The 13,007-nt window shown below is 43.0% G+C and overlaps 1 protein-coding gene across 3 annotated transcripts in view; it reads right to left on the reverse strand.

Moving 5' to 3' along the window:
- Positions 1-8,006: 8,006 nt before the first annotated feature.
- Positions 8,007-13,007, reverse strand: part of OTULINL (OTU deubiquitinase with linear linkage specificity like) — a 28,492-nt gene continuing 23,491 nt past the window's right edge. For all 3 annotated transcript variants that reach the window (XM_082234637.1, XM_082234636.1, XM_082234638.1), the window contains exons 6-8: positions 12,314-12,442; positions 10,573-10,845; positions 8,007-8,706 (exon numbers count right to left, since the gene is read on the reverse strand). In XM_082234637.1, the coding sequence (XP_082090763.1) occupies positions 8,527-8,706; positions 10,573-10,845; positions 12,314-12,442 (582 nt within the window). In that variant the 3' untranslated portion in view covers positions 8,007-8,526. The remainder of the gene's footprint in view (positions 8,707-10,572; positions 10,846-12,313; positions 12,443-13,007) is intronic.

Here is a 13,007-nt window from a genome sequence, read left to right on the forward strand (position 1 = left end):
ATATTTCTTCTTGCACACAAGGACAGGGGCTGGAAACATACAATTTTTTATTTAAGGAAGTTGGAAATTAAAGGAAAGGGCCTCTAATATCCTTGAGGGGGCTAAAGGTAAAGGGACCCCTGACTGTTAAGTCCAGTCGCGGACTACTCTGGAGTTGCAGTGGTCATCTCGCTTTATTGGCCGAGGGAGCCGGCGTACAACTTCCGAGTCAGGTGGCCAGCATGACTAAGCCGCTTCTGGCGAACCAGAACAGCACACGGAAACGCCGTTTACCTTCCCGCCGGAGCAGTACCTATTTATCTACTTGCACTTTGACATGCTTTTGAACTGCTAGGTTGGCAGGAGCAGGAACCGAGCAACGGGAGCTCATCCTGTCGAGGGGATTCGAACTGCTGACCTTCTGATCGGCAAGCCCTAGGCTCTGTGGTTTAACCCACAGCGCCACCCGCGTCCCCCACAAATTCCTCCCTCCTCCATGTCTATGACTCATGATATTCCTAACTAAATTTCTGCTGTGGACACCTTGTCTCGTTATTACTTTTGCTAAGACTTCTTCCATATTGCCCTTACTAGTTTTCCGTTCACTGCAGAGCATCGGTAGAAATGCTGAATCCATTTGAGGAAGCAAACCTATGGCAAAAGACTGCCCATTTCTCGGCTTTGATGCTGGAGCTTTAGGTCTGTGGGGGAGGAGGAAAAAAACAACCCCAAGGTTCCTAACGGGAGAAGAGACACTGAATAAAAATAGAGTGCTGCATTTTCAAACCTGGCCACGCAGTGGGCGTGTTTGCAGACAGGCGTGTTTTATTTGCAAATTTGTTAATAACATGCTTTCGTTCCTGCTGGTAACATGGGTGAAAGGAAATACATCTTGGGTTGGCTGTAGAAAAAAAGATGAGTACACAAGGGAGAAAGATCGCTGTGTTTTAGAAGATCTTTAAAACAGGCACAGTGAGTTAAAGTGAAGAGCCCCATAATCTTTACTTCCATGCTTAGTTTCCCAGAACCTACAGTTTATTTCTTGGTGCAAAGAAGTTTTGTCTTTTTAGAGTTTCTGAAGACTGGCTTCTGGGACTAGGCTTTCCAAAAGAGGAGGAGTAGAAAAACAAGGAGTGACCAGAAAAAAGGGGTAGCAGCAGGAGAAAAGCAGTTAAGACGTGTTCTAGTGATTTACAATGCAATCCTATGTGTGTTTATTCAGAGGCAAATTCCACTGTATTGATGGGGCTCCAGTACTTGTTTTAGGATTGCAACCTTAAACTTGCCTTCTGATAAGAACAATCTTCTCAGAACAGCCAGAGGACTAACAGCTGGGCATAATGACTGTAGATTGAAAGTGAATCACAGCTCACCTGGGTAAATACTGAATTATGTTGCAATTGCCCACCTAAAATAGTGGAAAGTTTGCCTTGATGTTAGTGTTTGGTGCCTAGTCATACAGCAGGGAAAGGGTCTGGCTAGAGGAATACTTTTTGGTGGCTCCATTTGCCCTTGATAATGCAGTTCTTACCATAGGTGCCAACTCTCCGGGACTCTGGGTGCCTGAGCACCCACAAAATTCCCCGTGAAGGGGCCAGGCACCCACAAATTTTAGTGCCAGGGCCATGCTCACTGCATGGCATTCATGGCCCCGAACACCCATGTTCGCGTGGCAAAGTTGGTACTCCTGGTACTTACTATCACAGTTCCTTATGACTTTCAAGCACATTCGAAGCACATTCCTGCTCCCTGCAAGAATTTTGGGCATCACAGTTTGCTAAGGGTTTCTGGGAATTGTAATTTCATGGGGGGTAAAAATGCAGTGCCCAGAACTATTTAAGAGTGAAAGAAAGTGCTTCAAATGTGCTTTAAATGTATAGTGTGTGCAGAGTTAAAGAATAAACCTGATTTCTGAAGAGAAATAGCATGGGGCGCATATCAGGGAACTTACCAATGGGTTAGCTGACAACTGTGCTCCTCCTGCCAACATCGCACCTCTCAATATCTCAACCTCCATCAAAGGCAGCTCAACTGCACTGCTCTAAATGCATGTTACATCAGTCGTCTCTCTAGATACGCCCCACCCCAAGTCAGTTGGAGTAATAGAAGCTTTGCCTGCCATCACCACCTCGGAGAGGGCAGCCTGGAAAATTAGTTGCCACCATGATTCTCAATGTTTACACACACATACACCACAGGAGAATTTATTTATTTTTGAATGGAGGAGCAATTAAATGATGTGACCTCTCTACTTCCAGACTTGAAGTGGTGCAAGGCTTACCCTCTCAGTATTTGCTCCCAGCAATTCCGACCACACTGCTAAGAGGTCAACTTAAAGAAGGCATTGATTTCAGAGGAATTCTTTCTTTCTATATAATTCCCCCATTTCTTGGGTCAACAGCATAGCTGTCAACATTTCCCTTTTTTAAAGGGAAATTCCCTTATTCCGAATAGGATTTCTCGCAAGAAAAAGGAAAAGTTGACAGCTATGGTCAACTGGGTGACACCAATTTATACCCATTAAAAAAAAAAAAACCATGCTGTTGCCGTTTCCTCTAGCCTAGTGCCATGTTTCTAGAAAAAGAGCTCACCATGAACACCTCCCTTGTTCTCTTTTAATGGCAATGGCACCTACTTGAAAGGGGCAAGTTCTGGCTGAAAAAAAGCCCTGGCCTAGCCATTAAAAGTGCAGCAGGCAAATTATTACTCTAGTTATGAAAATATATTCATAGCTAGATACATGTGCTCATATATTCCCATTTTACCTTTCGGCTACATTAAAGGAACAGTGGCCATTATTTTACCTTTGGGCTACATCAGCCAGAACCAGGATTTTACTTCTGGCTGCTAGAAGGAACAACAACAAAAACAAGGTAGAAAAACTGTCCCTATCTTTTTAAAAGCCAGTTTTTCCTCATGTGGCGGTTGTCTGCTGCCCTCTAACGTTGAAATGGTGCCATTCTTGACCACAGGACAAGAAATGCACTCCTACAGAGGAATGTCGAAAGAAATGGTTAAAAGTGGGGAGACACTCCATTTCCTTTGCACTTACCGTATTTTTTGCACCATAACACTCACTTTTTTCCTTCTAAAAAGTAAGGGGAAATGTCTGTGCGTGTTATGGAGGGAATGCCTACGGGTGGCATGCCTACGGATTTTCCTCCTCTAAAAACTACGTGCGTGTTATAGTCGGGTGCGTGTTATAGAGCGAAAAATACGGTACATGGCAGCCAGAATGCACAAGGATTTCTGAAGCGTTGTGTCTGTCGGGAGGGTGAAAAGCAAGCTATGAAAATGGGAGAAACAAAAGGGAGGAGGGGGAAAGCTGGCAGGGAAGGGTACTAGGGCCTGCTTCAGTTCTTCATGTTTGTGTTTCTGTTGTGTTTTGTAAGCGCTGTTAGCCACTTGGAGCACTTCAGCTGAAAAGCCTGGATATAAATAAATTAAATAATGAACAGAGAGTAGGGAGAAATGAGTATATTGCCCTTTAACTCGTCTCTTTTCCTAGTCATCACCTGCCCTGTTTACTAAATGCCTCACAGCTGCTACTGCCTTCCCCCCTTAAAGCTGGGCCCTGAACCTTCAGGTTGTATGTAATAATGTGGGGAGTTTGGTTGCCATGGAGACAGAGGGACAGGAAAGGTGTCTCAGAGCCCTCCTGGCTCAGTGTGGATACAGAGCTGGTAGGAGGCAGATGCTGCTGATTTGTCTCCTGCTGTGGGGGGCAAACAACCCACTTCTGAATTAACTGTGATGGATGTTGACAGAACAAACCTGTGACTGTAGGAAAAAGTACTGAGAGAAGTGTGCAAAGGGACCGTGGCCATTTAAAACCAACTAGCCCAAAAAGGTGTGGCAAGGGCCTAGGAGGTAAGCTTTGGGAGGTAAAGAGGGCTGTGAATTTGAATGTTTGGAATTCCAGACAGACAAAATTCAAAACTTTGGGGGTTTTTTAAATGCTTTTAGCTTAAGGAAGGAAAGCTATATAGGTTTGTCAGAAACGGAAGAGCTACTTCTTTCCTCATGGCAGAAAGAAGCAACCAATTCCCTCATGTTTGCTCTTCGCTGGTCAGCTGATACCCAGATTATTTTGGTTTGACACAGATTTACAAACTAGGCTATCAATTGAGATACAAAATGTTGATGCTGCTTCTTCGCCATTGTTTCAGGCTTTATAGCTAATTGTAACAAGAGTCCTATGTCAATACATGTAACTAACGACTGTGAAACGAATACAGATAACTTTCAACTTCTGTTTATTTTAGTTATGCGACCGCAGCTTTGCATGTGTGATGGTGGGAAATAAATAAACGAAGAGCGGAGAAACCCACTCTCTATTTATTTATCTCTCTTCTCCCCCAACATCTGGCAGAGCTGCAATCGGAAGCTTACCTAGTTTTGGAAATGTGGCACAATGGCCTTGGGACCTTTTCAGGAGCCCTCATGCCTCCTTCCCTCCAACTTGCAGGGGCAGTCTTGGGGCTTCCTGGCTTTACACAATTTTGCTTATACACTCAATAACCCCCACAAAAGATGTGAGTTAATTGTATATATCTACGTTTGTATCTTGGGTTGTGTATCGCTAAGTTAGAGCCATTGAAATGAAAGAACCTTAGTTATGTCCGTTAACTTCAATGGGTAGAGAAATTTGATTCTGTTGTGGGGTGTCATAAAATTTATACACCACTTGGATCGTAAAAAACAAACAAACCCCGAAGTGCATCTGTGGAGTTTTGCTACATGCCTCAAGCCTTCCAGAGGGGAAATAAGTATACAGTGGTGCCCCACAAGACGAATGCCTCGCAAGACGGAAAACTCGCTAGACGAAAGAGTTTTCCGTTTTGGAGGTGCTTCGCAAAACAAATTTCCTATGGGCTTGCTTCGCAAGACGACAATGTCTTGCGAGCTCCTGCTGGGTTTTTTCCCCTCCCCCCTTTTTCTAAGCTGCTAAGCCGCTTATCAGCTGATCTGATCAGCAGATAAGCCGCTAAAAGCCGTTAATAGCGCTAATTCGCTAATCCGTCAATGGGCTTGCTTCGCAAGACGAAAAAGCCGCTAGACGAAGAGAATCACAGAACGGATTCTTTTCGTCTTTAGGCACCACTGTAGTTCTTTCTGTTTTTCCCTTTCTTCCATGTTTTTAAGTCAGGTATAGCTAGACAGAGTTTACAGTGATCAAGTACAAAAAGTGTAGTATTAGCAAAAGTATGTAAATGAATGGATAAGTTTATCTTACTATACAGTGTTTTTATAAGGGGGGGAAATGGTCATTTGTGGCTGCCAGAAACAGGTAGGCAGCCGTGTTGGTCTGCCATAGTCGAAACAAAATAAAAAAAAATCCTTCCAGTAGAACGTTAAGAGACCAGCTAAGTTTGTTATTGGCATGAGCTCATTGTGTGCATGCACACTTCTTCTGAAGACAATCTGAAGAAGTGTGCATGCACACAAAAGCTCATACCAATAACAAACTTAGTTGGTCTCTAAGGTGCTACTGGAAGGATTTTTTTAAATTTTGTTTTGGCTGCCAGTAGGCAGCGATATGGGATGCGGGTGGTGCTGTGGGTTAAACCACAGAGCCTAGGACTTGCCGATCAGAAGGTAGGCGGTTCGAATCCCCGCAACGGGGTGAGCTCCCATTGCTCGGTCCCTGCTCCTGCCAACCCAGCAGTTTGAAAGCACGTCAAAGTGCAAGTAGATAAATAGGTACTGCTTTGACGGGAAGGTAAATGGCGTTTCCGTGTGCTGCTCTGGTTCACCAGAAGCGGCTTAGTCATGCTGGCCACATGACCTGGAAGCTGTCTGCGGACAAACACCAGCTCCCTTGGCCAATAAAGTGAGATGAGTGCCGCAACCCCAGAGTCGGTCATGACTGGACCTAATGGCCAGGGGTCCCTTTACCTTTACCTTTAGGCAGCAATATGCACTGTACAAGGACAACAGAGGTTGGAGCCATCATGAAGCAGGCTAGAAGAGCAAGGAAGCAGGCAGGTGGCCCAGACAGTCTCCCCATGATCATCACCACCACCTGCCTGCCCATTTGCATGCACACACAACAGAATAAGGCAAGGCAAGTAACTGGGTGGGTCAGATTTCTGGACAAAATGTAGCAGAGAGTTGTGGTAGTGGAGTCAATGAGATGTGGGGTTGGCAGAGTTAGCAAGCAACGTGAGGAGTCGAAGCCTGTAGTAATAAATATATTTATTTAAGCAAGTGGAGGGCTCTAGATTTGTTTTGAAGTTTGCAAAGTCACAGAAGACTTCAAATCAACACAACAACCGGAGCTTACTTACAATACTCGACAACTCATTTTGATATTACAGTTTTGCGCAACGCATATATACACAAACTGGAAAGAGAAATTTGCTCTACAACACGGAATAAATTTAGCCTCTGCTACCAAAAGCACACAGTGCTTAATATGATCTATTCTTAGGAAGATTAAACAACACTGATGTAAAGATCATAAGTGATTTACAAACCATTCTTCAAAGAAATGAATCAATATGAAATCTGTTCAGTATTACAAAGCCAGAGCCTTAACTTTTTCACCAAAAATGCAAGTTGAAAATGTTTAAGTACATTTTGAGGGGAATAGGGTACTGCAGCGATTACTTTGAGATACTTGCATTTACTCTTTCTAAAAAAGAATACAGCCTAGGCTCTGCATATGTTGTGACTCCATATGAGTGCAAGGAGTGCAAAAAGGGACATTGATTGGATAATTCAGCAGTATGAGAATCTCAGCTTTTTCAAAGTAATAATAATAATAAGAGTAGGTCACTAATCCTTATGGCTATGAATGTATGTTTGAAAGTTTGCAGGTGAGATTTCAGCAGTCACCGGGGCAGTTTAATAAGATTTCCATTGGCTAGCGATATGGCAGCAGTGCCTTGCGCAACTCTTTGGCTTTCTAAATGGCAGGCAAAACCAGAAAAAAGTATGCAGTATAGTGCAAATTACAGAACTATGGAAATTTACTTAGGTGGCAGGCTTTTCCTTTTCTTGGCACAGAATGTGGAATGTATACACAGCTCTGATGACGGCCGAATGCAATGCTCTGAATTCTACCAGAGGATATTCTAAGGCATCCTATTCAAAACTAATACAACATAACCATCCTGGCAGTAATGACCTATCAAATCCCATGGCATTCTGGGTCAGCTATAGGTGGTGGAAGTGATGTGCTTGAGCAGAGTTAACACAAATAGCTCTTCCCAGCATCTTTATTGTCAGATGGCTACCCAACATCTGTCTGCCATATTTTTGTGAGCCAATGTAATTGTTGCCTGTGGACTATTTTGCACAGAATGAACTGTGTAAATGTGGAAAATACATGTGCAAACAACTTTGGTTGCTAAGGAGACAAGATTCAAAGTACGGTCAATGGTAACCGCCCCGCCCCCTTTATTTTTTACAATGGGATGTATAACAAGGTCCTTTAACTGCAAAGCAAGCAAGTGGCTTTAAAGAATACTGTGATGTTTCTGAAGGACTTGATATACTATTACTTTCGGCAATCCCAATGCAGGGCCTTATTTCTGTTAAGTAAGCAGAACTGGCCACACTGGAGACTGTATAGTTATCAATCGATACTGACTGATATAAGTACAGTGGTGCCCTGCAAGACGAAATTAATTCGTTCCGCAATTTTTGTCGTCTAGCGAATTTTTCGTCTTGCGAAGCACGAAATCCCATAGGAATGCATTGAAAATCAATTAATGCGTTCCTATGGTCAAAAAAAGTCCAAACAAAGCCAAATTTGGTACAACAACAGTTTATTAACTGCTCTTTAAAGTCACACATACTGTAAAGAGCAGTTCAAAAATTTAAGGGAAAATAAATTAACTTTATAAACAAAACATGTCTTTGTTTTTAGTCAAAGAAAAAAAGTCGCGAGACGTTTTCGTCTTGCGAAGCAAGCCCATAGGGGAAATTCGTCTTGCGAGGCAAATCGCGAACGGAAAAACTTTCGTCTAGCGAGTTTTTTGTATTGCGAGGCATTCGTCTTGCGGGGCACCACTGTAAAACTGAGCTGTCCATAGATCACAGCCTCACAGCGCCCATTTATATTACCAACTTAATACCGGCTTTATAGCAATGCCACTATATGATTTCCCTGCAAATTTTAAGTGGGTGATATTGTTGAAAATTATGTGTTAATTCCCACTTCCCTCACAGAGCTAGTTCCCTGGGGAAAAGGAATGGCTATTAGTTTACAAGTCTATGTGATACACCCAATGTGATCTGATCTTAAAAAGCACACAAAACCAATATTGTGTGAACTGACCCTCACATCCAATTTGTGGCATTACCAAAGATGTTTATCAATAGGCATATGCTGCTGGTGGGACCTTGAGAGTGGAACAGATGGGCTTATAACATGTTACCCTCACAACTTGTGAGATAGCTTAAGCTGAGAAATGGCCTAGATCATAGTTTTAAGCCTGGCATTAGAGTCACTCTTAAAAAAAAGTTTGGATATTTTATGGTTCTTCAACAGGGGAATCCGATGGCAGGCAGTTCTGACAGCATCCCCAGAAATTAGGTTTACATCCTGATAATAGGGATGTGATAGTGACGGTCATCTTCAGTCAGAAGAAAGACTTCTGGCCAGTCCCTCTGATACACGTCTGTGTAGCTTTCTTGGGAAACGGCTGAATTAAACTTGCACAACCTGTAAACGGTTATCTTGACTTCAAGAGAATGCCCAAGGAGAAACAGTTCAACCTGTTAAGCAGAAAAGAATGAGAATTACACACTAGCAAACCATAATAAATTGAGTTTGTCGAGTGTGAACATGACATTGATTTGGAGTCATATCAGCAATTAAAAGATGTAACTCAGACATTTAAAGGCAGTGAAGAAAAATACCATCTAAAAACAAGTGGGAACCAATGAATAGAAGTTTCATGATGAGTGACCCCAAGCCTATATTTTTTGTTCTATTTGTGACATGTAGGGTGGCATTCTATATCTGGAATATCTACTAAAACTCATGAAACTGACTGATATACCTCTGGAAATTTAAATCTGATGTGAGAAAAAACATGTATGTGAATAAGCATTGTGAGAAGGTTTGGTGAGATTCCATTAGGGTCGTAAATTGCTGTTTTATTGAAGTAGCTCTAACTGCCTCTGGACTTCATTTAAAAATGCTGCTATATTCTTTTATTTCCTTGCAAGGGATGATTTAAACTGTTAATTTATGGTTTTATAACTCTCTTGTTAGCTTCTGTAAGCTTTCCTGCGGAAAAGATGGAGATATATGTTTCAAATAACTAACAAGAGTAGAATTCAATTTCTTAAGAAAGAAAATGAGCTCCTTCATTTTAGAAAACAGTTACTAATCCAGGTGCCAAATAAGATAGGCTTGAAACTGCATGGGGGATGTCTTGTGAAATCTCAGATAAAATAAATATGGCCAAATAAGGTTTTCACTGCTCAGGAGATGAAGCTTCAGGGCCCATGTATTTATTGTCCCTTCCTTGTGACTAGTAGAGATAAAGGAAGCAGAAGCATAATTCAGGTTGCCTCTTGAAGAAAAAATCTGTTTGTTTTTTTACTGCACACAGCTTGCCCTATTATTTGTTTTCTTGATGTAGACAAAGATGCATTAACCTCATGAACCCATCCAAGTACTGCCATATTTGAAGCTTTTCTTCAATGCTACAGAATCGTTGAATTTAGTTTTTGCGCGTCGAGGTCCCCCAGGCCACCCCAATAACTCACACTTCACACATCAATTTTTGTTTAAGGTTTTTGGCATGAATTTGGCCACAACTTTATTTAAATACACACACGTGAGTGGTTGCTTAGGCATTGGTTACGACTATCTGTCCTTGCCACAGGGACAGAACTGACTTCCGGATTCCAGCGGAAGCCCTTGCCCCAGGGACAGAACTGGCTTCCAGATTCCAGCAGAAGCCAGTCAGGGGAACAGGACTGACTTCCGGATTCCAGTGGAAGCCGGTCAGGGAGAACCAGATTGGGGAGAAATGAAGCTGGATATCAGTCCCTCATCTCTCACCCTCATGCGCCCTGGGGCTTGCACAGCCCAAGTCCGATGCCAGGGACTAGGATGAAAGGGATGGCAAGCCCCTGGATTCCTTTAACGGAATTCCCTTGCAGCACCACCATTGGAGGGGTAGGCACTTACCCCTCTACCAACCAATTTTTACCAATGCCTAACCACCAACCTTGCAAACTGTGACAATTTGCCACGCAGTAGGCAAAAACCAAATGACAACAGCCAATCAGCCAAATGGACAAAATTCCTACCAGGCCCCTGGCCCAAGGCAGACGACCCCATGACAGGCATAGCAAGGTCAGAGGACAACGAACCCCCCCTTTTCAGGGAGGGTGGGCGGGTGATCCGGTGCACGCAGCCCAAGAGAAGGCCCCAGGCTGCAAGCCCTGTATTTAAGACCTCTGACCCCTCCCACACTTTAGCAACATAACATTCTCTCCAGCAACTCTCCTTGCCCATTCACAGCATGTGGCCAATTTGCCCAACAACAGTGGGGTGGCCTTTTTGGCCCCCACCGCAACACGTGCTCTCTGTTATGAAGAACATGCTTTCCAGCTCATATTTACCTGATCGAGGCCTCTTCTCTCCCCTATGGCATTCAGATGATTCATCATGTAGCTCAAAGGGTCCAAGGAGGTATCGCGTACAAAAAGCTGGTTAAAAAAACTTGGGATGCACTCTTGCTTGTTGTTCAAGCATTCGTAGGCTTCTATTACTTGGTAGAGCATGATGAATTTTATGGCCTCGTACAGTTTGTGCTCCATACTTTCATCAGCAAAAAGGGCGTTGCACAAGTTCCCTCTTTCATATGGGTCTTTAATACTACTGACTTCCATCCACTATAATGCATGGAACAACAAAAAGCAGAAGAGGTGGGGGCAAAAAGTTAGCTTGAGGAATAAAACAGTTAAATAGCAAGTAGCAGTTTTATTTTTAGCTGAAGTATTTAATATTGTATTTACTAACAGAAAACTCAAGTTCTCTGAATTCTGGTCCAAAATGGCACTAAGAGTAGGAGTAAGGAACCAGCAAGCTGAGTGAAGCCCAAGGACAGCAGAATACCAAAACAAGAACATACTATCAAGGTGGCAAAAAAGTAAATAAATCCCAAAATGGCCCAGCGAGGACTGAGCATGCTCAGTGGTCATGGAATGCCAACTGGCTGCGGAAGTAAAGAGAAGAAAATTGTGGGGAGAAGGAATGAAATGAAATACCATGAAATAGAAGTGCTGATTGGCAGGAACATTGTAAATATTTTGTACTTTGCAAGATTTTGTTACAGGTCCCACTTGCACACAGATAATGATGATTCACAGGTGTAAAAGGTAGCTTGAAACACCTGTGGTTCAGCCACTCAGCTCTCAGCCATTCACTGCTCTGAGTAGTTGTCCTTAAAGGTGTGTTATCAAGCTTTAAAAACAAACGGTACCCTTTGAGACAAGCCTTTATTTGATGCACTTAATCTCTCGCTTTTTAAAACCACATCAGTTCAATAAATTTGCACATCACTGAAAACTCAATGCGGTGCCTTTTTGAGATTCTATGGTTCTGTAAAAAAGGTGTGAACGTTTTCTTCAGTAACTGTGAAGTAATAAGAATAACTCCACTCCCCATCCCATCAAAAAGTGTATTTTAATTCTATTTTGCAAGCCTGTAATATTAAATGTCTCCTGCCAACCTAGCAGTTCGAAAGCACGTCAAAGTGCAAGTAGATAAATAGGTACTGCTCCGGCGGGAAGGTAAACGGCGTTTCCGTGCGCTGCTCTGGTTCGCCAGAAGCGGCTTAGTCATGCTGGCCACATGACCCGGAAGCTGTACGCCGGCTCCCTTGGCCTGTAAAGCGAGATGAGCGCTGCAACCCCAGAGTCGGCCACGACTGGACCTAATGGTCAGGGGTCCCTTTACCTTTAATATTAAATGTACCTTCTCCAATTAAGATTACTCTCACTAATTAGTTGACTAGAGCTTCTGTTAACTGATCTACAGATTAAACTAATTGAATGTTCTGCCTCCTTGCACCTCAATTGTCTCCTTCCCATTTTGTCAGTGGTAGGACATCTGCTTTGTATGATGATCCCAGGTTCAATCCCAATCACCTCCAGTTCGCGCTTAGAGAAAACCCTGTTTGATATCCTGGATAGCTGCTGCCAGTCAGTGTAAACAATACTGGGTGGGTTTCATAGACCAATGGGCTGATATGGCAGCTTGCTATGTAAGGTTGTGGCCCTAATATTTCATCCATAGCACAGCGATAGTTTATAGTGACAATGGGCAATCCACCCATCCTGCTAATACCTTCCCACTCACCTGACTTCTCAACGTTTCAATACATCTACGCAATTTCCCCAATGTATTGGAGCCCGTGTACTGTTCTGATCCAAAACTATATTGCTGGATCCAGTTGCAGCCTTGCGAATAAAGAAGTTTTTCCGGGAGCTGAAAGGGAAGAGAGCGCGACCAGTGGAGGAGTTCAGTGGGAATTTTAGGATTTCTGTCTGAATGAAAGCATGGTGCATTGGGTACAGTGTCAGATTGGGACCTGGGAGACCCGGGGTTGAAATCCCAACTCGGCAATAATGCTCACTAGTTGATTTCAGCCTGACCTACCTCACAGGATAGTTGTGAGGATAAAACAGAAAGGGGAAGAACTATGTATACTACATTAATAATAATAATAATAATAATAATAATAATAATAATAATAATAATAATAAATAATAATAAATGTATACACACACACACAAACACAGTGGTACCTCGGGTTACATACGCTTCAGGTTACATATGCTTCAGGTTAGACTCCGCTAACCCAGAAATAATACCTTGGGTTAAGAATTTTGCTTCAGGATGAAAACAGAAATTATGCGGCGGCGGCGCGGCAGCAGCAGCAGGAGGCCCCATTAGCTAAAGTGGTGCTTCAGGTTAAGAACAGTTTCAGGTTAAGAACGGACCTCCGGAACAAATTAAGTACTTAACCCGAGGTACCACTGTGTGTGTGTCC

Source organism: Podarcis vaucheri (assembly GCF_965113315.1).
Source record: "Podarcis vaucheri genome assembly, chromosome: 8".
Lineage (NCBI taxonomy): Eukaryota > Metazoa > Chordata > Lepidosauria > Squamata > Lacertidae > Podarcis > Podarcis vaucheri.